Source organism: Periplaneta americana, chromosome 12 (assembly GCF_040183065.1).
Source record: "Periplaneta americana isolate PAMFEO1 chromosome 12, P.americana_PAMFEO1_priV1, whole genome shotgun sequence".
NCBI lineage: Eukaryota > Metazoa > Arthropoda > Insecta > Blattodea > Blattidae > Periplaneta > Periplaneta americana.
In genome coordinates, this window is record NC_091128.1 from 43,588,129 (window position 1) to 43,611,826 (window position 23,698).

At 33.6% G+C, this 23,698-nt stretch overlaps 1 protein-coding gene across 10 annotated transcripts in view; it reads left to right on the plus strand.

Annotated features, from left to right (window-relative positions):
- The window catches only part of LOC138710349 (unconventional myosin-IXb-like), a 171,650-nt gene that overhangs the window by 89,598 nt on the left and 58,354 nt on the right, over positions 1-23,698 (plus strand). For 8 of the 10 annotated variants that reach the window (XM_069841181.1, XM_069841176.1, XM_069841174.1 and 5 more), the window contains one exon: positions 13,596-13,808. In XM_069841181.1, coding sequence (XP_069697282.1) covers positions 13,596-13,808 — 213 coding nt within the window. The remainder of the gene's footprint in view (positions 1-13,595; positions 13,809-23,698) is intronic. The other 2 variants (XM_069841177.1, XM_069841179.1) reach the window with 1 other exon arrangement.

The following is a 23,698-nucleotide window of genomic DNA, read 5'->3' on the forward strand; positions in this document are numbered from 1 at the left end:
GAATTGACATAATAAATTATAAGCCTACATAATATAACTAAAATGGTACTGTTTTCTAATACAGTATATACATATATACTACATTTTATACTTAAGCTTATCAACAAACACAAATTAAATTTAACAGTAATTGTGTATTACAGTATATTAAAACATTTTTCAAATCGATCAAAGCTTGATTAATCGGTCAAATTAAAATTGCTAATGGATTAAATATCTTGATCGATAGACAGCACAGATACATCACTTCTATCCTGTATTTCTCACATTCCTCATTATTTACTATTCTGCCTTTTCTTTTTCCTTTTCTCTCCTTTTTCCTTCATAGACTTGAAAAAGAATTTACAGCTTACCAATGTGATATTTTTCCTGAACACAATATACATAGATCTAGAATATAAAATTGGAGATTTTATTCAGAAATGAAAGTGAATATAAAACATTAAGTAAAGTTATGTTTTCAGTAGTAAGTGAACCTTACAGTTTATTCCTACGAAAAAAAGTCTTCACTGTTGCGAGAAAAACTCAGAATTCAGGCCTACATTAAACACATCAACACTTGAATTACTTTGATCCAGAAGATCAAGATGTCATGACACACAGAAATATGCTTCAAGAAGAAATCTGCAGAAAAGCAGCTACTAGGTGTAAAACAAGCCACAAAGTATTTTTTTTCCACAGAAGCAACAGGTAATTATACATATTACAATATACTTATTTGATTTGGCCAAAAGAGGGAGCATGCGCGCACACACTCTATGGAATTACAATTAACTCACTTGAAAGATTGGCACCTTTGCAATAAGAGAATCTAAATGAAGATGTTGACATTTTGACATGACAAATCATACAATAAAAATATGTGATGATCTCACTTGATCGGCACTTCATTCATAGCTCGGACTTGCTTCAAAAAATGCCATAAACATTTGAACTGATACGCCATACCTGTCAAGAGGGTTTACAAACACATAAACATTACAAGTGAACTCTTCAAGATTCTGTTGAGGCTTGCACCTGACATATCAACATTGTCAATATCACATTACCAATATTTTGATCGATTGACAGCACAGTTACATCACTTTTATCCTAATAGCAAGCTGAGGAGATGAACCAAGTCAGTCCTTCTGGTACATGTTGCATAAGACATCAATATGCTGCATGTGAACATATTTCGAATATATGCCACAACTTGTTTGGCAAGGAAAACAAAAATATTTTAAATAATTTGTACAGGGAGGGCATCATCTGAGAACCCTTCCCTCACCTTCCAGTAGTTTATGTTGAATAATGGCTAGACTCTGTGAACAATCCATCCATTTGTCATTTTGTGAGCTGAACATTGCACTGCACCCTCTCAATCAACCTACAACCAACCAGCCACTTTGATAAATTCTTCAGTAGTAACTGAAGTAGTCCAAACGAAACATCTAAATGAATGATCACAATTGTTCTCGCCTTACAAGCAGAAACTGAATTTGTGGTACAAACAACATATTATTTAAAAGGTAATAGTTGACATGTTTGTTACCACATATCAGAAATTGTGAATGTAAAAAAACACTCTTTTGAATTATCATCAAAAGATAAATTGCAGGTAAATTTCTTTTAAGATTTATTTTGCAATGGTAATTTATTTCATAGATTATTTTCTGTGGTCAGAACTAAATTAAATATTGAATTACATAAATTTCTTTAGAATTTTTTTAATTCAGAAGAATTTTGTCATTCCTGTCTCCTGCAGATGGACATTGTAAGGTGGTGTCGAGAGTACCTTGTTTCCCTTGTCACCATCAGCAACTATTTGACACATGCTCAGGAGTTTCCCAGTTGAGCTGTAAACTTCGTTGTGTCACATTGTGTTACTTATCTTCCTTTACATCCAGAAAAAAATACTTAAAATTTGTTCTTGCAAATAAATGCATTCAAATGTCAGTATAATGATGAAGCACATTACTTATGTTACATTGAAATAAAATTAACAGCAAGTATAGGCTATGCGTAACACAAATTTAAATTGAAATAAATATAATAAATTGTTTCAGTACACGTAGATACATATTGTGACATTTATATACCTATTTGATTGAGTTTAACTGGTATTACAATTTTAATTATGTATTATGTATGTATTATGTGGGCTAAAGCAAGGAGATGCACTATCACCTTTACTTTTTAACTTTGCTCTAGAGTATGCCATTAGGAAAGTCCAGGATAACAGAGAGGATTTGGAATTGAATGGGTTACATCAGCTGCTTGTCTATGCGGATGACGTGAATATGTTAGGAGAAAATCCACAAACGATTAGGGGAAACACGGAAATTTTACTTGAAGCAAGTAAAACGATAGGTTTGGAAGTAAATCCCGAAAAGACAAAGTATATGATTATGTCTCGTGACGAGAATATTGTACGAAATGGAAATATAAAAATTGGAAATTTATCCTTTGAAGAGGTGGAAAAATTCAAATACCTGGGAGCAACAGTAACAAATATAAATGATACGAGGGAGGACATTAAAAACAGAATAAATATGGGAAATGACCTCTTATTATTCGGTTGAGAAGTTTTTATCATCCAGTCTGCTGTCAAAAAATCTTAAAGTTAGGATTTATAAAACAGTTATATTACCGGTTGTTCTGTATGGTTGTGAAACTTGGACTCTCACTTTGAGAGAGGAATATAGGTTAAGGGTGTTTGAGAATAAGGTGCTTAGGAAAATATTTGGGGCTAAGAGGGATAAGTTACAGGAGAATGGAGAAAGTTACACAACACAGAACTGCACGCATTGTATTCTTCACCTGACATAATTAGGAACATTAAATCCAGACATTTGAGATGGGCAGGGCATGTAGCACGTATGGGCGAATCCAGAAATGCATATAGAGTGTTAGTTGGGAGGCCGGAGGGAAAAAGACCTTTGTGGGGGCCGAGACATAGATGGGAAGATAATATTAAAATGGATTTGAGGGAGGTGGGATATGATGGCAGAGAATGGATTAATCTTGCTCAGGATAGGGACTGATGGCGGGCTTATGTGAGGGCGGCAGTGAACCTCCAGGTTTCTTAAAGGCCAGTAAGTAAGACAGTTTTGTGGAATAAAAAATAATGATGAGAAATTGAGTGTCCTAGCTGCTTCAGAGGAAGTTACGCTGCCTTTACATTCATCTTCTAATTTAGGCCCATTTTCTTATCTTATTTTTCCCTTCATATTGGTATGCTATTATTTACACCTTGTGGAATATATGATAATGTAAAAGTATCGTCACTTGAATAAATACAGGGTTTGTTATACTGGCATTTGAATGTAATAAGTTATATTTGTGTGTTCCATTCTTCATGTTTGATCACTCCCCATTGTTGTTCACCAGTGTGTGAATTATAACCTGGAGCTGCATGTAGGTCAGGTTCTTCAAATAGAAACAATTTGGTCTGCCTGCTACTGAGTAATGGATCTAAATTGTTCATTTTATAGTCAGTCACTTCTTGAGGATATACGGAGTTCATAAGGGCTACCCTCAATGGGGGGCAATTTGTAATTAATTCACTTTACGTCTTTATCTAAACATTGAAGTTCAGTAAATGAAAACTGAGTGTAGTGTCCAAGAATAGTAAGTTGTTGATGTCGAATTTGAAATGCAGTTGATTATTTTTGTGCGTCCTGAATACTTTTGATACTTTTCAAATGTAATTTTACTTGATTGAGACTTCGTTTTTGTGTTTTTTGTTTTTTTTTTTTTTGCCTTGATAAGCCACATTTATTCATTTGGAACAAATATACGAGTTTGATTGGACATTATTAATGTATGACTGGCTATTTTACACATTAACATGGTAATTTTACGTATTAAATCAATACACTCTACTAGAAGAATATCGTTATACTTCAGTGCAATATAACCACCATTTGAAATTTTTGTAATGAACATCACAAGTTACAGACACATACGAACTAATTTAAATATACGTAGAGTTACTGCAGATATGGTGGAGAACTTAAAGCATCAGCATTTGAGAAGATAAAAAGAAATGTTGTGATGAAGAATCTTAAGCTGCTTGTACATGGTCAAATTTTTCTTTCAGTTTACAAGAAAACTTGTCGAACATTGATCAATAGTGAAAAAGATTTCTCAGAGATTTTCATACTGCTAAAGATTTGACAAGATTTTAAAACATGTTCATTGTAACCTGTGTAGGTCTACCTACCAAATATTACAGTATAAATATGTAAATCATTTTTGGGAATAACTAGCCTGTATAAAACAAATTTTTGTATTACTTAAGTGTACTGCACCTTAAAACGAATAATATTACGATTTCATATTGTTTTAAAACAAAATATTTATGATTAGCATCTGCCTAGGATGGGTCTAGAATCTTCATAAAAAATACATGTAGATAGATAATTTGTATAAACAAAAGCCGCCCTAAATAAGGGTTCGATAGATCGGCCTACTAATCAATTCATAAAGAATAATAAGTAAACAAAACAATTTTGCTTAACTGCCTTGAAATTTCTTCATGTGCTTTTTTTATCTTCGTTTTATTGTGGTATTCCACAAAACCCATGGCGTATAGGCGTAGATTTAATTCATATAATTGAATTAACTCTTAAACATATTTTCCTGGCAGGACTTTTGTGGTTCTTGACGCCATAATATTTGCGAATCCCATTGATAAATTCCTTAAAAAAATTGTCAAATCTTTGATCAATTAGAACATTTTTGTTTTCTTTCAAGACAGTCAAAAACTTCAAAGTATTGTAAATGATTTGACAATAAAACTTGTAAAGTATTGCCAAGTCTTGGAAAGTCTTGTAAAATGATTGGCAGAAAGCAAGACTACCAATTTCAGTTGTGCCAACTTGAAACTTCTGCATAGGTTGATTATTAATTTCATATCACTCTAGAATAACAGGATATTTAATATTAAGGAAAAAAACTAGCATTTTTTTTTGTAACTGATTCCCTATCACTGACCGCAGTATGTATTTGTCCTCCATAATTTTCACTTGGATTTATTTGATTTTTAGCCTGGCTGCCCATCATGAAAAGCTAATGCTCTAATTGATATTCAACTAGTGGTGCACTAGATTGTCAATTTATATTCTTAACTGGGGGTCCTTAATTTTAACGCCAGGATGAAGGGAGAACATTAGAGCTGAACTTATGCATGTGTGCATAATTCAAGCAATTAGCATTTTGAAATAATGTGTAATTTTACACTTTCATAAAAGCAGTTTCTCAGATATGAGAAATGAAGCCCCTCTTTTGTGTTTTAATGTGCACAATATCTCTTTAAATGCTGAGTTTTATTTTCATTTTAAGTTTATTGCATAAAATCCAAAAATGAGGTTTGTCTGATTCGAGTTTAGTGTTCAGTGTTGTTTTAATTGAATTTTCATTAGTATTACTATTTTATTATTACTTTTTATAGTTCGGAAAGCTCAGAAATTGTAGAAGTTTTTATGTTTGATTTAAGGGTATATGTACATGAACGACCAAAAATATTAGAAAATGTAGGCTCTAAATTTCTAAAATTTTACAAGAAAATGAACTCACAATTAGACAAATATTACAAGGTACCACAACAAGACTTATTAGAACTTATATATCTGATAAAAGTATAAAAAAGGTTACTAATAATATTTTTTAGAGTTCACTTTTTACTTTAAATTAAATTTTCCAAAATTTGAAAATTTTCACACATATTATTTCATAACTTCACAACCATTAGAGATAGAATTATGAAATTTTGTACACTGATTTAACATGCATTTATGCAAAACATAGACTACAATAATGCCCATTTCCTTGAAAATAGAAAAATTAGGTCACAAAATATTATGTAAATTTTAATATATTTTATATAGGACAGATAAAAAATTAATTGTATTAAAATAAACAACCCTACTTGTCTGAGAGTAGTCTACTTTTCAGATATTACATGCAGGAAAAATATTAAAAATGTTAGAGAGACCATAAGAATATTATGGTTACCAAATGATGTAACTGCAGAATATTTTTGTTTTTCCATACTTTGATAAAACTGATTTGAAAAATATTATTAGTAACCTTTTTTTTATACTTTTATCAGATATTTAAGTTCTAATAAGTCTTGTTCTGGTACCTTGTAATTTTTGTCCAATTGTGAGTTCATTTTCTTATAAAAATTTTAGAAACTTAGAGCCTACATTTTTTAATAATATTTGTGGTCGTTCACTACATATATACCCTTAAAGTGCTTTAATGTGTCTTTTTTACTTGTGGGTTCTGAAGTACGTGCAGTTTGAATAAGAATTTAAATATGAAAATGCAGGCTTTTTAATTACCATTACATGTATTACAACGTACTAGATTCATTCAATAGTAAACGTGTGTGTGAATAAGATGTAAATGTTTCTATTCTTGTGTTATTCGTGTATTGGTATCATCAGGTAAGCTGATTTATTCCCATTTATCCACAGAACCGTAAGTTTATATTACCCTCAGTTGTCTTCTGGTTGACTTAGCCCTTCATTTTAAATAATGAGATATGGAATTACATCTCTTTTCTTGCTTTGTGTGACTTTAAGATTAGTGTACCTTTTTTAATTCTTCCACACAGCAATTGTAGATTTTTTATTGATGGTATGCCGTAATGTCACCATGTCGAAGTACCCTGTAGTTAATGTTGTTTCTCCATCTGTTTGATTCTTTATCTTATTATCAGTCACATTGCTTGCCATTTTATATCTTTTTTTGTAGTTTTAGTTACGTCTGCTTTTATTTGAAGCCACACTTACTAATAGTCCCCTGAGTTCATTTTGAAAAGTTTTCGATGACAAAACAAGAAACATTGTAAGATATTTTTATTTTGCTATAAGATATGTTAGAGTAGAATTTTAACAGGGTTAGCAAATTTTGACATAAGAGTGGTTTTAATGGTTTAAAATTAGTTTTGACGAGAAGTGATAAATCAATCTTGATCAATCTTCTTAAATGTATCCAGCTGTTTGTTGACAACATAAAGTCCACTGTAGTCCACTGTAGTCTATTCAGTTGTTGTTTTTCACGAGAAATGAGGGGTATTTTGATTAGTGTTCATTATAGATGCCTGTTGCTAGTAGCCAGAGTTGGGATGGAGTCAATATATACTACAGGGCTAAAAAAAGTGATAAATGATTGAACTTGCATTCAGGCATAAGACTTTAAGAACTAACACTGGTTTATACTTACGTCATGATTGAACTTGCATTCAGGGATAAGACTTTTTAAGAACTAACATTAGTTTATACTTAACGTCATAGCTGCATTTAGATTGGCAACAGGCCGTGACTGTTTGGCCAAACACCTGCATAGAATTGGAATATATCAGTCCCCTAACTGCCCATTGTGCAACTCAAACCAAGAAATGGATTCGAAACACCTCAAAATCTGTGCTTCAGTGGCTGGCCATGATAATATCTTTGAAAAATATTGGAGTGCAAGAGGTCAAATGACTTTATTGTCAAACACCTGGCATTAGAAAACAACAACAACTTCACGTCATTAAACTCATTCAATATAGCCTGCAATAATTAATAGATAAATGGCACACATGTTTTGTATTATCTGTGGCAGGAAGTGCTGTAATATTTAAAGAAACAATATTTTTAAATTATGAATTTGAAAACTGAAATGCTAACAGACCTATAGTCAGTTTCTTGTAGACCCCCACAAACAAAATTCAGGTAACCCAAATTCTGTTTCCGAGTCTGTACACTTTATTATTTAATAACGTGCAATTAACATTGTCCCTTCTCAAAACCCGAACAATTCTTGGCTTACTGTGTACAAAACTTGAATTTTAAAAACTGAAGCATGCACACAAAACTTGCAGTACATTTCTGTAAATGAAACACAAAATCCACAAATTCACTGTCGGTTTTTTCTTTCTTTTCATTGCTCTGCAGTAAGTTACCTAGTCAACTGTATTTTTCACTTTTGATATTTTTGAGTTTGGTTTCACCCTCGAAAGTTGTCACTAGTGGTCGTACTTCAAATTGTTTCAAAGTAAAATATTACTTTCAATTAGAGGACTGTTAAAATATCTTAAGCTGGCATTTTTTCCGTACTTTGAACAATTTTTGACTAAGTGAAAACCATTTTTTACCACTGCCGTAGTCGTATTAACATTTTATCTTGAACAACCCTGAGTTAAAATTCTTAGCATGTGTTTGTAAGAAGTTTCTGTTTCATATTTTATTTAGTGTAAAATAAAAAAAGAAATACTTTTAAATATATCCCGTTTATTTGTCATGGATTGAGTCTGCTATTTCTTATATAAAGTTTTTTTGATTAAACTATTTATTTTTTATATATTTTTATAATGGTGTTCTGTTCGAAGCTCATCCCCATCAAGTTGCACAGCACTTTTACAAATGATAAGAGTTCAGTTTGTTATTACTTATTTAAATTACAACTCTTGATATATTTAAATGTGTTATAACAGTGGTAAATAGATTTGCAGGAAAATGGATTATGTGGGGTTCATAATTGTCACAGATACTGATAAAAAGAGTCCTGCTAATTTATGAATGCTTGTAAGACAAGCCATATCAATACAATTATTATAGCAGATATGGTGATATTTAAAAATATCTATTTTGAAATTCTCATGCAAATAGGCATTTACGGCATTCCAGAAGATGGGACTTGGAATTGCCGTCTGTCTGTCTGTCAGTTTCGTTCTTCTCCTAAACTATTGCACGAATTTTATGTTTATGCAATACAGTGGAGCTTCGATTATTATTATTATCTTTCACTATGGCCACTACTACTAAGCAATGAAATAAAACAGTGATATCATCGGAAGTTTCGTCCGCTGGCAGACATAACCAGACATTTCATTTTGCTATCTGCTCACTCAGTCACCTGATTTGCTCTATGTTCATTGTGGGTTATATTCCTTGGTATAATGTTATTCTTACATTGTATTTAAGTATTTTCCAATTCAATTTAAAATGGATGTAGACGCAGATAGACTTATTTGTATGCATGCAAGATCCCCACATTTTGTTTAGATTGTACATATAAAGGAAGGACCTAGCAGATTAACTGTGGGAAAAAGTTGCGAAAAAAATTAATACAGTGAAACTTCCTTAACGGACACTTCCCAATAGCGGACTCCTATCAATAGCGGACATTTTAAAATTCCCCTGCAAAATAACATTGGCCCTTATGATAAAATTCTTCCAAATAACGGACATTCTCAATAATGGACGCAGACACTGAAATGTATCTCCCAACACAATTAAAACTTCCAAATAACGGATAGTGTGAAAAAAAAATACGGTTGTAAGTTAGACGGAATGTTAACGGAGTTTTTTGCAACAATCATTATTGTGCATTTGAACATTCTTGTACTTTATTGAAGGTAAGCAGCACAGTTGTTATAGTCCCGTCGCTCTAATTTCTGGCAGCCAATCACGTTGCAGGTCGGCTACATTTAAACGTGTGCGTCTTGTGATTCGCTGATGAAGATGTAAAGCATTTCCTAAGGCTGGATAAATACTTAAAATATAATCGCCCGCCATTTTGGCTCTTTCGTTGGCGTTCGCAGAAAGCAGACGAGGACGTTATTCGCCGCTCAATTATTTGCTGAATTACAGTGGGTTTGATTTATTATCATAGGAGCTACGACATGATAATGTTTAACGGTGTGGCAAATAGATCCCTCGCCTGGTAGCTCGACAACGAAAGAACAAAAATGGCGAACAATACTACCTACCTAGACTTTATAGAGCCTTGATTTCCTAAGACGTAAGCAAAGAGGAGGAGTCACGCCGGGAATAACAGCGTCGCGACTTATAGTCGTGATACTGTACGTGAGCAGTCCGTACTTTCTTAGTTTGTCAAGTTGAGTGTTCGGAAGTACAGTCACATTAAAAATGTCACAAAAACGTAAACGTTTGTCACTAAAAGAGAAAGTGGATATTGTAAAGCATAGTGAGAAGGAGAAATTAAGTGTTCGTGAGCTGACCACAAAGTTTAATGTGAGAAAAACTCAGGTTAGTGAAATTTTGAAAAACAAGGATGTTATTTTAAAATCATACACTGAGAATGCAATTCTAGATTTCTTTGTGTAAGGTGAAGTGGTACAGTGACTTGTTGATTTCATTTACAAAATATTTACTGGTACGATTTCTCTCTGGATGAATACTGTAAACAATCTCACTGTCTACTGTACTGTACTGTAAAATATAGTGTTAAATATGTATGAGAAATTGTAATGTAGGCCTACTATATACATACTAACGATTTTCTAAGTAGCGGACACTTCTCAATAACGGATATTTAATTTTTCCCCAGCGGTGTCCGCTATTGGGAAGTTTCACTGCACAGTTATAAAACTAAGTACATTAGTTTTTTTATTCAGAGGATAAATCGAACAATTTCTGTTTATGTGATTTTCTACTTCTAAGCACATAAAATAAATAATAGATCATTGATATGATTTCGTCATTGATAGCAATCATGTCACAGTTGAGAGTAGCAGTGCGTGGAAAAACCAACTAGATACGTCGTGACAAAATTCTGTTTGAAACCTTCTGAAACAGTGTTGTCTGGTGTTGGATGGTCCGAGATGAAATTGTCCCATTCGAGAGAGGATATTTGATGCAGTATGCTGCGGCCAAAGCTGATCTAGACAATACATGGCAGAGTGGTAACGCAGTAGCCATCCATCCTATGTTATTTGTATGATCTTACAAACTGGATGTTACCGAAAGGCATTTTATTAGAAAATATACATGTTCATAGTTATCTTAAAAATATGCATGTTTAAGCGTATATTTCTGCAATATGTAACAACAGTCGAAATACAGATGTATGCACTATAAAACTTTACAGTATACAGGGTGATTCAGAGCACCTGTAACATTTATTTATTTTGGAAAATAGTGCATGAAAATTTTCGAGACAAAAATATTTATAACTAAACCACATTTGAACTTTCACTTGAGCGTGATTTCATCAATCAGCTCTAACAGGAAGTAGGGTCAGTGGCGTATCACTTAAAAATTTCAAATGGGAGTCGGGTCAAATATGGTACCATTTGATAGAGTTCTTCAAAGCAAACAACTTTCACAGGAAACGTTTTTATTAATTCCTACTCTTTCAATGAGAAAACATACAAAAAGACAATGGATGATTCGGACCACCCTGCACCCGTAAGTCATTTATTTCGGAAACTAGTGCATTAAAATATTCGAGACAAAAATATTTATAACTAAACCATATAAGAACTTTCACTTGAGCTTAATTTCATGAATCAGCCGTAACAGGAAGTAGGGTCAGTGACGTATCACTTAAAAATTTCAAATGGGAGTCGGGTTCAATTAGGGTACTATTTGATAGAGCTGTTCAAAACAAACAACTTTCATAGAAAACGTTTTTTATTAATTCCTACTCTTTCAATGATTTTATTTTATTGGGTTATTTTACGACGCTGTATCAACATCTAGGTTATTTAGCGTCTGAATGATATGAAGGTGATAATGCCGGTGAAATGAGTCCAGGATCCAGCACTGAAAGTTACCCAGCATTTGCTCATATTGGGTTGAGGGAAAACCCCGGAAAAAACGTCAACCAGGTAACTTGCCCCGACTGGGATTCGAACCCGGGCCACCTGGTTTCGCAGCCAGACGCGCTGACCGTTCCACAGGTGTGGACCTTTCAATGATAAAACGTATGAAAAGCAATGGATGATTCGGACCACCTGTAAGTCATTTATTTCGGAAACTAGTGCATTAAAATATTCGAGATAAAAATATTTATAACTAAACCATATAAGAACTTTCACTTGAGCTTAATTTCATGAATCAGCCGTAACAGGAAGTAGGTTCAGTGGCGTATCACTTAAAAATTTCAAATGGGAGTCGGGGTCAATTAGGGTACCATTTGATAGAGCTATTCAAAACAAACAACTTTCACAGGGAACGTTTTTATTAATTCCTACTCTTTCAATGATAAAACGTACGAAAAGCAATGGATGATTCGGACCACCTGTAAGTCATTTATTTCGGAAACTAGTGCATTAAAATATTCGAGATAAAAATATTTATAACTAAACCATATAAGAACTTTCACTTGAGCTTAATTTCATGAATCATCCGTAACAGGAAGTAGGTTCAGTGGCGTATCACTTTAAAATTTGAAATGGGAGTCGGGGTCAATTAGGGTACCATTTGATAGAGCTCTTCAAAACAAACAACTTTCATAGGAGCGTTTCTATTCCTACTCTTTCAATGAGAAGACATACAAAAAGACAATGTCATCAATATTGAGAAATGTTACAAAACAATTAATGTTGACATGTTACTGAAAAACTGGACAATTTTGCCGTTCTGAGCAGCAAACACCTGTACTCTTCTTCTAACACTGTCAGTGACTCCTATTACTTCGGCGTGGTCAAGTGACTGGCAGGTCTCCTGGATTCGCTGTTTTTAAGGCACTAGTTTCCGAAATAAATTACTTACGGGTGGTCCAAATCATCCATTGCTTTTCGTACGTTTTCTCACTGAAAGAATAGGAATTAATAAAAACGTTTCCTATGAAAGTTGTTTGTTTTGAAGAGCTCTATCAAATGAGGGGCTTAGAACAAAAAGCAGGTAAGTGACATTATTAAAAAAATGAGATAAGTGCGTGTTGTGAAAGCCCAAAAGGATGTTTCTTTGGGATAAAACCAGGTAAGTGATCACACTGTGCGGTGCTGCTATATGGGCATCATTTCACCAAACTAGTGTATAATATTTCATTGCATGTAGAACTTTAACTGTAATTTCCTCAAAACTAGGTTTCCGTCACTTACCTTCTTTTTGTTCTAAGCCCCTCAAATGGTGCCTTATTTGACCCCAACTCCCATTTGAAATTTTAAAGTGATACGCCACTGACCCTACTTTCTGTTAGAGCTGATTGATGAAATCAAGCTCAAGTGAAAGTTCACATGTGGTTTAGTAATAAATATTTTTGTCTCGAAAATTTTCATGCACTTTTTTCCGAAATAATTGACTGTTACGGGTGGTCTGAATCACCCTCTGTAGTATATATTTAGAAGAAAGTGAAACATGCTTCAGTCCCGCTTTGCATATCGTGTGTGAGAGCAAACAAAGCAAGCATTTGCATATAAATCTGATGTCGAGTTATAATAAGATATTTATGTGTGTTGAATTGTCTTCATAACATGGGTTTAAATGATTTAGTTATCGTCATATCGATAACTGTCACAGTTTTGTGAAATTAATTAACGACGATAATCAAAGCTGCACTGTATTCGGTTCGTAAGTAAATATCCAGTGCTTTGGTCTGTGACAATGAAGAGTCTTCTTGCATCATTTCTTTTTGTACAGCTTATCACGATCTTACAAGTGAAATCATCGAGAATTACTGTAAGTTCGCTAAAATACAAGCTTTTCGGTAAGAATAGCGTGGTAATGTACTCAAAATAGCGTGTAATGACTTTCTTAATAAATTTTATATGTAGGAATGATATCTGATAATAGGCATTGATGGGTGAGCTGCACCATTATATTGTGAGTAGTACGGTGTGAATGCACGTGTCTGCCTTTCCTCAGTCCCAGTGGCGCATGGTGCTGGCGCAACGGTTGCTAAACCAGACCCGAGTCCGGATAGCAGCAGCGGTACAGATTCAAAGAGCCTGGCGCTCACACAAGGCAAGTGCCTGGTACCGGAAACTTAGATCCGGTATTGTGGTGTTCCAGGCACACATCAGGGGCTACCTTGTGCGGAGAAAACTGAAGGAGGCCAAACAGGCCAGAGAAGAAGAGGTGAGTACATTCTGTTATGTTGTTTGCCTGTCTCTGCTTGCTAGTTACATAGTTCGTTTTGAAGTACATCAGCAGGTTATATTATGCAGAAACTACTTGTCAGCTGGATTGCATTCTTGGATTATCCTATTCTGACTACTGCAGGACAGTTGCTTTCCTTAGCTTAACATTATTGTTGGGTCCAAAGACGTTATATAGTATACTAGACTCACACAGAGTGCTGGTGTGCTGTCCAAAATTGAAACCACTCTGCACATGTTTACACCCCCATGTTACTGGTAAAAACAGAGCGCTAAACACGATAGTGTGATACTTGTCCTTTGTTTTGAGCGTATTCCGAATCTCAGCACTGAGCAATCTGATGGCATCACGGTGTTCCGAATTTCACCGATGGAGTCACTGATGCTCCACCAGTGTCGCACCGGTGCCATCAGCTTGCAGAGGTGGTGGCAGTCTCCATCAGCCGCCATCAGTGAATCTGATTGGTTCTTGTATAGGGCGGGAATTAGAAGACGAATGACATCGTGCGCTGTTGTGTCATGGCGGTGTGTTCTGCTGTATTGTTTGTAATGAGCACAGCGTAAAAACAATATGTTAATGGCTTATGAGCGAACATGTCAACGGACCAGTTATTACTACCGGTTCAAGAAATAAATTGTTTATGCTCTCTTTTTTTGAACGAGATGGGAATACGGAAATTTCGCAAAATTTTGCTAGCGTAGCACAGACAACAACTTATACAGTCGCCATGATAGCCATCGATCCTTCCAGCAGTTTTGTTCCTATTTTGCTGCAGTTTGACGTCATTGTTGTCCACCGGTCCGGTGAGATTCGGAATACGCTGTTTTGTCTCTGGTGTTTTTAGTGGACAGTGTGAAAGTAATGTAAATTGATGTGATAATAGTATGAATTTTTGTTTTGTAAATATTATTATAGTTGATATGAAGTGATGTGCTTTGTAAATAGTGAAAAATGGTATTTCCTGTGTGGCGTATAAGTGCAATAACACGTGGCTTAGAGGGTCAGGAATTTCTTTTCACAAGTAAGTACAAACACGTTAAAATAATAAAATTGAATTCTGGAGGCTACATTGAAACTGTAACATATGTATATCTTAGATACCATAGTTGAAAAGGTTTATAATTAGGCAACAATCTGTCTTTACAGGTTCACTTTGAAGAAGCCCGAGCTTGTTGTTATAATAAGAGACAAATTTGTGTCTTCACATTATGTAAAATTGTGTTCATCTCATTTTAAAGGTACAGATTTTTGGGAAAGTAATGGCAATAGAATTTTGAAAGATAATGTACCATCCCTGTTTAATTTTCCAAGCCATTTGCAAAAGGTACGATATAATATTATCTCTGTTGTTGCAATATCAATATCATTAAAAATCAATCAGTAGTTTACGACAATAAAGAATACTTAATTGTTAGTACAGGTATATCAGACTGTAGAGAAATCCCACTGAGTGAATTATTTAGACTTACACATCATGTTAAACAAATTAGTGGAAACATAACTTTTGTTTTTATTATGTAAATGAATTTAGTTGCAAGATAACAAACTTTCATTCAAAATCCATATATGGATAAATAAATATAAAGATAATAAATAAATAAATAAATACCGTAGCTATAATAGCTAAGCCTTCTTTGTGAACTTAAGATTCAGGGTTCACCTATAATAACTCTTTTATATTTTGTCGGATATATCTTATTAAAAAAGCAAGGAATGGCATCTTATTGATATTACATATGTGCATAAAAATTATGTACCATCACTCCGCAAGCAGTATAATATATCCATTTTATTTATTTAAAATAACAATACAATATGTAAAGAAATCCACACATAAAAAGTATGTCTTTTTTATTTTGCATAAAGTGATTATGTTTAGTTTTTAGGTCTTCACGTTATCTATTGTTTGCAATGTATTACGTACCGGTACTTTTTATAATTGATAGCATTCCCTTTATTAATTGAGGAATGAATTCAATGTAATTTGACCACCTTTGCGCATTATATTTTGCCAGATTACTTATGTCCTGTGGTCTAGAAGTACTGGTAATATAATTTTCGATTCTCTAAAACTTAACAACAGGTCTATACTGATTATCACATATTTATTTCACTTAAGAATTTGATTATATTAAGAATTTGTGTAATCAAGGTGCATATATTTATGTCTAGTGATCTAAGAGTAATGTATGTTAATATAATTTTCGATTCTATGAAACCTAACAATATGCTGATTAACGTAAAATTATACATTCTACAATGTGTATTGTGTAGGCCTATTTATGGATGTATCAGCATGTTTTCTATCAATTGCTATGTACGTATTTTCTTTCCTTTAATGCTCTGACGCATATCAATGAAACTGAATATATTTATTTCGTCCTCATTTTACGTTAAACGTCGAAAGTGGCCATAATCTGTCAATTTTAGATCATCACTGCGTTAAATTGCGTGATTTACGTACTGCTATTATGCGTCTGCTCTCCAACAACATGGCGGCAAGCACAGCGTTCAACTTGTCCCAGTTTCCTCGTTCTGCGCAGCCGAGACTGTAGGGGCTTGGTTGGGTCACATTGGATCAGGGATAGTACTGTATATTTTCATCCAGACTTAGGGTAGCTGTATTTAAGAAACATCTTACAATTATTATCAAAGTTGCCATTTTGCACGTAGATGATGATTAGATGTTAAATTACTCATTTTAAATTTTGTAATTAGAAATTTCAATAAATTTGTTAAAATGTAATAAAAAATTGAAAGCAAATTTTTGTAATATTTTAATGGTTGCATTGACATAATTATTATTTTCTCATTATGTTAAGTGTTCAGAGAAATTATTGTGATGTTGCATTAAATTAGTTTCGAGATTTTCATGAAAATATAAATTTTAATGGGTCTGATACTGAGGAAGTTATTGTACTTTTAATGCTATTTATATACAGCAATTTTTCCTGAACTGTTGGGTGAATTTTGTTACTACTGTGGCATGTTGCACATGAAACGTAACTATTTTTATTAAAAAAATTAATGAGGTGTCTGTTAAAAAATAGAAAAAATGGCGACTTACTAAAATTGATGTTGAAATGAAAGTATGTCCCTAAAACAATTATTTTCATTGAAAATTTCAAATAATTTAGAGCTGTTATGTTTAGATTGCTTTTCAAGAGTAACATAATGGGAAGAAGTAGGGATTTTGCAGATCAATTTACGGGTCCTACCTGGCCTGTCCACCTTCCGAAAGTGTTGGTTATTACTTCACAGACTGGCTCTGTAAAGTGAGCAGAGGCCCCATCATGCTCATACTGCATTCTCTCTTTGATATGTAGAAGTACCTCCTTCAACAACGACGACAGGTAATCTCACAGAAACAATCTGTAACTTGGCCATCTGAGTCGAAGAGGCAACATATAGAGTCCAGTCAATACTGGCTCACATCTTTACTGATGGTCTTGCATAACTGTAGTACAGCGTTGTCAGACAGAGACTAAACAGAGCGGAGCGCTCCAATGACTCCTTGCGTGCTCCAGTGTTTCAACAGACATAATAAAGTTCCAGGCATGGCTGCGTCTATAGCAGGAGCGCTGGAAGAATCGAGCTCAAGTTGTAGTTCCTTCTTTGACCCAAGCTGGGAGAACGTGTTTTTGTGCATAAAAGTGATGTACAGTGTCTAATTTTGTAAACAGTTTCTGTCAATGAAAAGATTCAATGTGAAGTGTCATTATGAGAGAAAGCATCAAAATGATTACAAAAATATCTGGCAAAGCGTATGAAATTGGAAAGTGATGAAGATGAATGCAATATATTTAAACTCTTTTCACTGGAGAGTACTATATTACAGTATTATCGATCTTCTTCACGAATTTAGCATTTGTGCGATCCAGATCATATGGTTGGTAGCACTGCGCAGGAACCACTTAAGAGCTAATTTCAAGCGCTATGCGCCAGCTTGTATAATCACGAAAGCATGGGTTAAAATAAAAGGAAAGAGTAAGATCAAAATACAATTTAAGTATTATATTAAAATAGGCCTGCACAATCAATTTATACTTCACTTTAAAAATTAAAAACTTCCACTTCACACCATCTATATGTACAGTTGTCAAAAGAAAAAGTGGCCGCTCTCTATAAGCAAAGTTCCCTTCAGGTATCTTCACTACAATTCGGAGACAGGCGATGTTACATGTTGTTGGACCATGTTGCCTGATATCTATAGTCATAATGAAAGTGTTGTCTGTGTTGTTCGATAGCGTAATGGTAGTGTTCTGACCTGGTATTCGTGAGGTCCTGAGTTTGAATACAACATAGTGCTTTTTATGTTCTTTTTTGTTTTGTTTTTAAGGGAGAGACACAAAATATACATAATTTCTCCTTTCTCTTTTATGATTATTTTAGTAATTAACAAGAGGTTCATAAATGTATTATGCCATGACTTTATTATTATTTTTATGGCATTATGGCTTCAAATGGAAAGAAAAAAGCATTTTTTCTCAACAAAAATATCTTTTGTGGCATAAACAAAACAAACTTACTGGCGTCTGTCGTACAACATTCAAACAATTAAGCGTTCAAAAACAAAACGAAAAAAGCCACGATTCAATATTTAGTCTATCTTCCCCACATCTCAATCACATTTTGCACTCAAGTGGGCATGGAATCAACTGTCCTCAGCTACGACATTTCAAGCATCCTGGACATACATAAGTGTTCTGCCCATGGGCTGGTCTTTCACTTTAAACCCAGCATTATCCAATCTTTCCTATTTTCTGCCTTCCTCCTAGTCTCCGCACATAATCCACATATCTTAATGTCGTCTATTATTTGATACCTTCTTCTACTCTGAACTCTTCTCCCGTTCACCATTCCCTCCAGTGCATCATTCAGTAGGTAGTTTCTTTTCAACCTGTGATCCAACGAATTCCTTTTACTCTTTTTAATCAGTTTCAGCATATGTCTTTCTTCATCCACTTTTTCCAACACAACTTCATTTCTTATTCTATCTGTCCACTTCACACGTTTCATTTTTGTCCACATCCACATTTCAAATGCTTCTATTCATTTCTCTTCCTTTCATCGTAATATCCATGTTTCTTCCCTATATAGTGCCACACTTCACACAAAGCACTTCAGTAGTCTCGTCATTAATTCTTTTTGCAGAGGTCCGCAAAAGATGCTTCTTTTTCAATTAAAAGCTTCCTTTGCTCATGTTTGCAGTTTTTCTTGGGAAGGATAAATGCGGTAACTTCCCATTGCTTTCTGCACACCATTGCCTCTTTCGAATCTTATTAGATCCCAGGGTGCCCAAGCGTGGACGTGAGGAGAGTGGATTTGACTAATTGGGCCCTCCGGACTTCGCCGAAATTCACCGCAAGAGTTAAATAAGTTCTGTCAGGATTTCTGACCCGATCAGGTACCAGGAAATCCCAATTAGCCTTTGCCCTCCACATAATTGACGAGCTCCTACAAATCATCAGAAAATCCAGAAACTGCACACCAAAATTTGTTACCTGGATTTCGGTCATATAGGAACTGCACACCAACATTTTCTACCTGAGTTACTGTCATATGGAAACTGCACACCAAAATGCTCTACCTGCTTTGCCAATACTATACTTAGTTTTAATTTACCAAACTGTTTTAATTTTGTTCAAAATGGAGCGTTTGTTTACATCTGAAAGTGAACGGGGAAATATAGTGCTGGTATATGAGAGCTGTAAATTTTATAAAGCCAAGGAATTGAAAAAATATGAAGTGATGTGGAGGTGTTGTGTTAGAAAATGCAATGGGAAAATTTATAGCTTGCTGAACATTCTAGTTCGTGGAATTGCTTGTTGAACACATGTCAGGTTGCGCAACTTCACTTTAACCCATGACATACAGTAAATATTGTAACTATGCTGTTGTAAAATTGAAAATTAATATGTAATCTATTTATTATTATTATTATTATTATTATTATTATTATTATTATTATTATTATTATTATTATTATTGTCAGTTATCAATATCATCATTGCTATCTCTGTTTTCTTTCTTTTTTTCTTGTATTAGCTCGATGAGAGCTCTATAGTGTTCTTTTGATTCTGTTCACCCTCTATAGGGCTTTAACTTAATTTGTATTATTTTCATCAGTGTTTGTATTTCTTTTTTGTATTTACTGTATATGTGCTATCTGGTAGGATGGAAGAGAAGGCCTTATGGCCTTAATCCTGTCAGATTAAATAAATAAATTATTATTATTATTATTGTTATTATTATTATTATTATTATTATTATTATTATTATTATTATTAAACAATATGGAAGTTATCAGATAACTCGGTGAGTATAACCATGTGGTGGACATTAGCAAATTAAGTCGCCAAATAATTAGTGCAGCTACGAAAAGAAAAGCCAGTTTTTACAGCAGTCATCTTTCATTGTATAAATTCGTGAATCAACTTTTGGACATACAAACTGATACTTATATTAAACTGCAAAGCAATGAAGGAAGAAAATAAGCGAAGTTTCAATATAATGTGAGTCAAATGCAAAATAAACATATTTTGTAAATTGTGCAGTTTCCGGGTAGGATTAGTAAAACCCTCGTGAATCAGTGTGCAGTATCCGGATAGGATTAGTGGGTTCCTCGAAAAGCGGTGTGGCGTTTCCAGATCGAAGTGTGCAGTTTTCGCCTACCCAGAAAATCTTGGAGGGGGATTGGGCCAATTTTTCCGCAAATGTTTATATATTTGTGCCCTCGTAGTTCAGGTTGAAGAACGTCGAAATTTAGATGTCAACGTCTCAGATTCAATTCCTCGTCACTTTTCATTTTATTGTGTTTCAAGCTAGTATAATGTAATACCTAATATAAAAAGGAAAAAACTAACATCAGTATTATGCAACTGTATTGTTCCTAACCTAATATTAAATTTATGTTATTTATGTCGTTAAAGAACGATAACAGAATATAAATAACTTCAATGTTATTTACATCGCTAAAGACCGATAACAGAATATAAATAACTAGAATATTTATACAGGATTACTAAAGAACGATAACAGAATTTAAATGATAAATATCGATTTGTTTTGATTAATATAAGATATTATATAATATATAATTAATTATTTACATGAAATAACCTATTTTACAGAAAAATGGTTATTTGTATTAAAATAATTACTTATATAAAATACAGAGTATTTATATCGCGAAAGAACAATAACAGAATATAAATAACCTGAACATTATTGATAACGCTAAAGAACGAAAACAGAATATAAATGATAACTTTTATATTATTTATATCGCTAAAAAACGATAAAGGAATATAAATGATAATTTGAATATTATTTATATTGCTGGAGAACGATAACAGAATACAAATGATAAGTTGAATATTATTTATATGACAAAAGAACGATAATAGAATATAAATAACGTGAATATTATTTATATGGTTAAGAACGATAACAGAATACAAATGATAATTTGAATATTATTTATATCGCTAAAGAACAATAACAGAATACAAATGATAACTTGAAAATTATTTATATTGCTAAAGAACGATAACAACATAAATTATAATTTGAATATTATTTTATGGCTAAAGAACGATAACAGAATATAAATGATAACTTGAAAATTATTTATATCGCTAAAGAACGATAACAGAATACAAATGATGACTTGAATATTATTTATATCGTTAAAAGAACGATAACAAAATATAAATAACTTTAATATTATTTATATCGATAAAGAATGATACCAGAATATAAATGGTAACATGAATATTATTTATAACGCTAAAGAACGATATCAGAATACAAATTATAATTTGAATATTATTTATATCGCTAAAGAACGATTAAAAAATAAAATGAAAACTTGAACAAGGCGCGAACTCACAACCTTCGAATCATTAAGCGAGCACTCTACCGCTCGTCTACGAGACACAGATAAGGAACAACTCCATAGTTTCGGAATAGGGATATCTTATGCGAAGTTTTACCGCTAGATGGCAGGAGCGTTCCATGCGGTGCAACATGTTGTAGGGCTATGTTATGTCATATGCTACAGTTGATTACTTTTTTCCGCTTGTTGGTTTTCTGTGCGTGTCAAAATTATATTTACAGTTATTTTGTATAACCTAGTATAATTTAATATAATTCAATATTTTCTTACATCATAATTTCATTTAATTTGCAATAAATAATAACGTAAACCTGTATAATATTGAGCGATTCCCCGAGATGGGTGGAGAAATCTGCAGTATGCAGAATATAGATACAAGTAAATTGAATGTTCATGAACCTAAACGCGAACTTTGAGAACGAGGTGTACGAATAAAAAAGTAAGAACTATGTCGAGGGTGAATATTGCCCTCTTTAATCTTTGTATTTAAGTACCGTACGCTAAAAACAGGATATGCAGCCACCAATGTGTTTTTTTTTTTAGGGGGAAGGGACTATCGAGATTGAATTCTTTGTATTTTTTCTGTAGTTGCAGAAAGATCAAATGCAATTTATAATATGAGTGTATAATATGATCGCAATAGTATCACGATTAGTCATGCGTCTTGTAGGTTAAGAACATGCAGTTTTGAATACTATGTAGGATGATTTTGAACATTTGAAGTAAAAACATGGTTTTAATAATTAGGGTACAGCAGTACATTAAAAACATTTTTCACGAAATGGATTTCACTACGGATCGTCCTGAGTTTACTGCAAGCGTAAATTTTAGAGACTCCTACAACTACTGCATATAATCTAAGCTAACATAGCTCGCTGTCGAGGTTGCATTTGTTTTTATTAATTTTTCTTTTTCCTCTTCCAAAATGAAACTGTAGTCAACAATTCCTTACTTGAAGTAGTTACATTTATTTAATAGCTAGCACTTTCGAGGCGCAATGTAATTACTTATATTTTTTAAGGTTTAAAATATTTATTCAGAATATTTCGGGACCTGATTGAAGACAAAAAGCTTTCCCTGGTTTTTACATATAGGAACATAACAAAAATTTGTCATTTTTAGTTGTTTTTAAGAGTATTTAATATACTAATACACTATGTATATCCTCAATGTTTACATACCGAAAAACAAACGCACACGCAAAGAGCAACCCTCAAAGTACACGTGCGCTATCTGTTGGTGCTAGTTCAGGATATCCCTATTGCTTCTACAAGCACATGTATCGTGTAACATCGCCGTGACCCGAAGTGGACTTAGAAAATATTCGCTGTTCACGAGTGCGGCCACTTCCCCCCCCCCCCCACAACTGTACACATAGCGGCAAAAAGAATGGGCCGACTCTTGGTCGATAGAAATGCTAAGTTCTATCGCGCGGTTCACTTGTGTAAACGTAACGCACTGCAAGGCATTGCTGTGGTGTCTCTTCATTGAAAGTCGTCCGTTTATAATGTAGTAAACCTTACGAGCTGTGTGTGGCACAGTGGTAAGAAGTCTGACATCCGTACCAGAGGTTGTGCGTTCGCCTCCCGGTAGGGTAAAATTATTACTTTTTAAATTTTGATTTTTAATTAATTTATTAGTTTAAATGTGAAATGGCCTTTGTTAACAAACTTCGTTATGTCTGCCTTGTAAAAATTTTATTGCTCATCACCTGTGGGCTATTAATAGGTGAGACCTTGCCTATATAAACAAAAATACTTGTTTCACATCTTAAAAACGGGACGCATATCAAGCACAAATAAATAATTAAATAAACAAAAACAAACAATTTGTTAATATATTAACAAAACAAGGCTTGTGGTGGGGACTAATATCTCGTCCACAAACCACCTGCGTCAACAACTGCCCTCATTCTGCGCGGCATGGAGTCCACAAGATTATGGAACAGGTCTAAATTCTTGGCCACCTC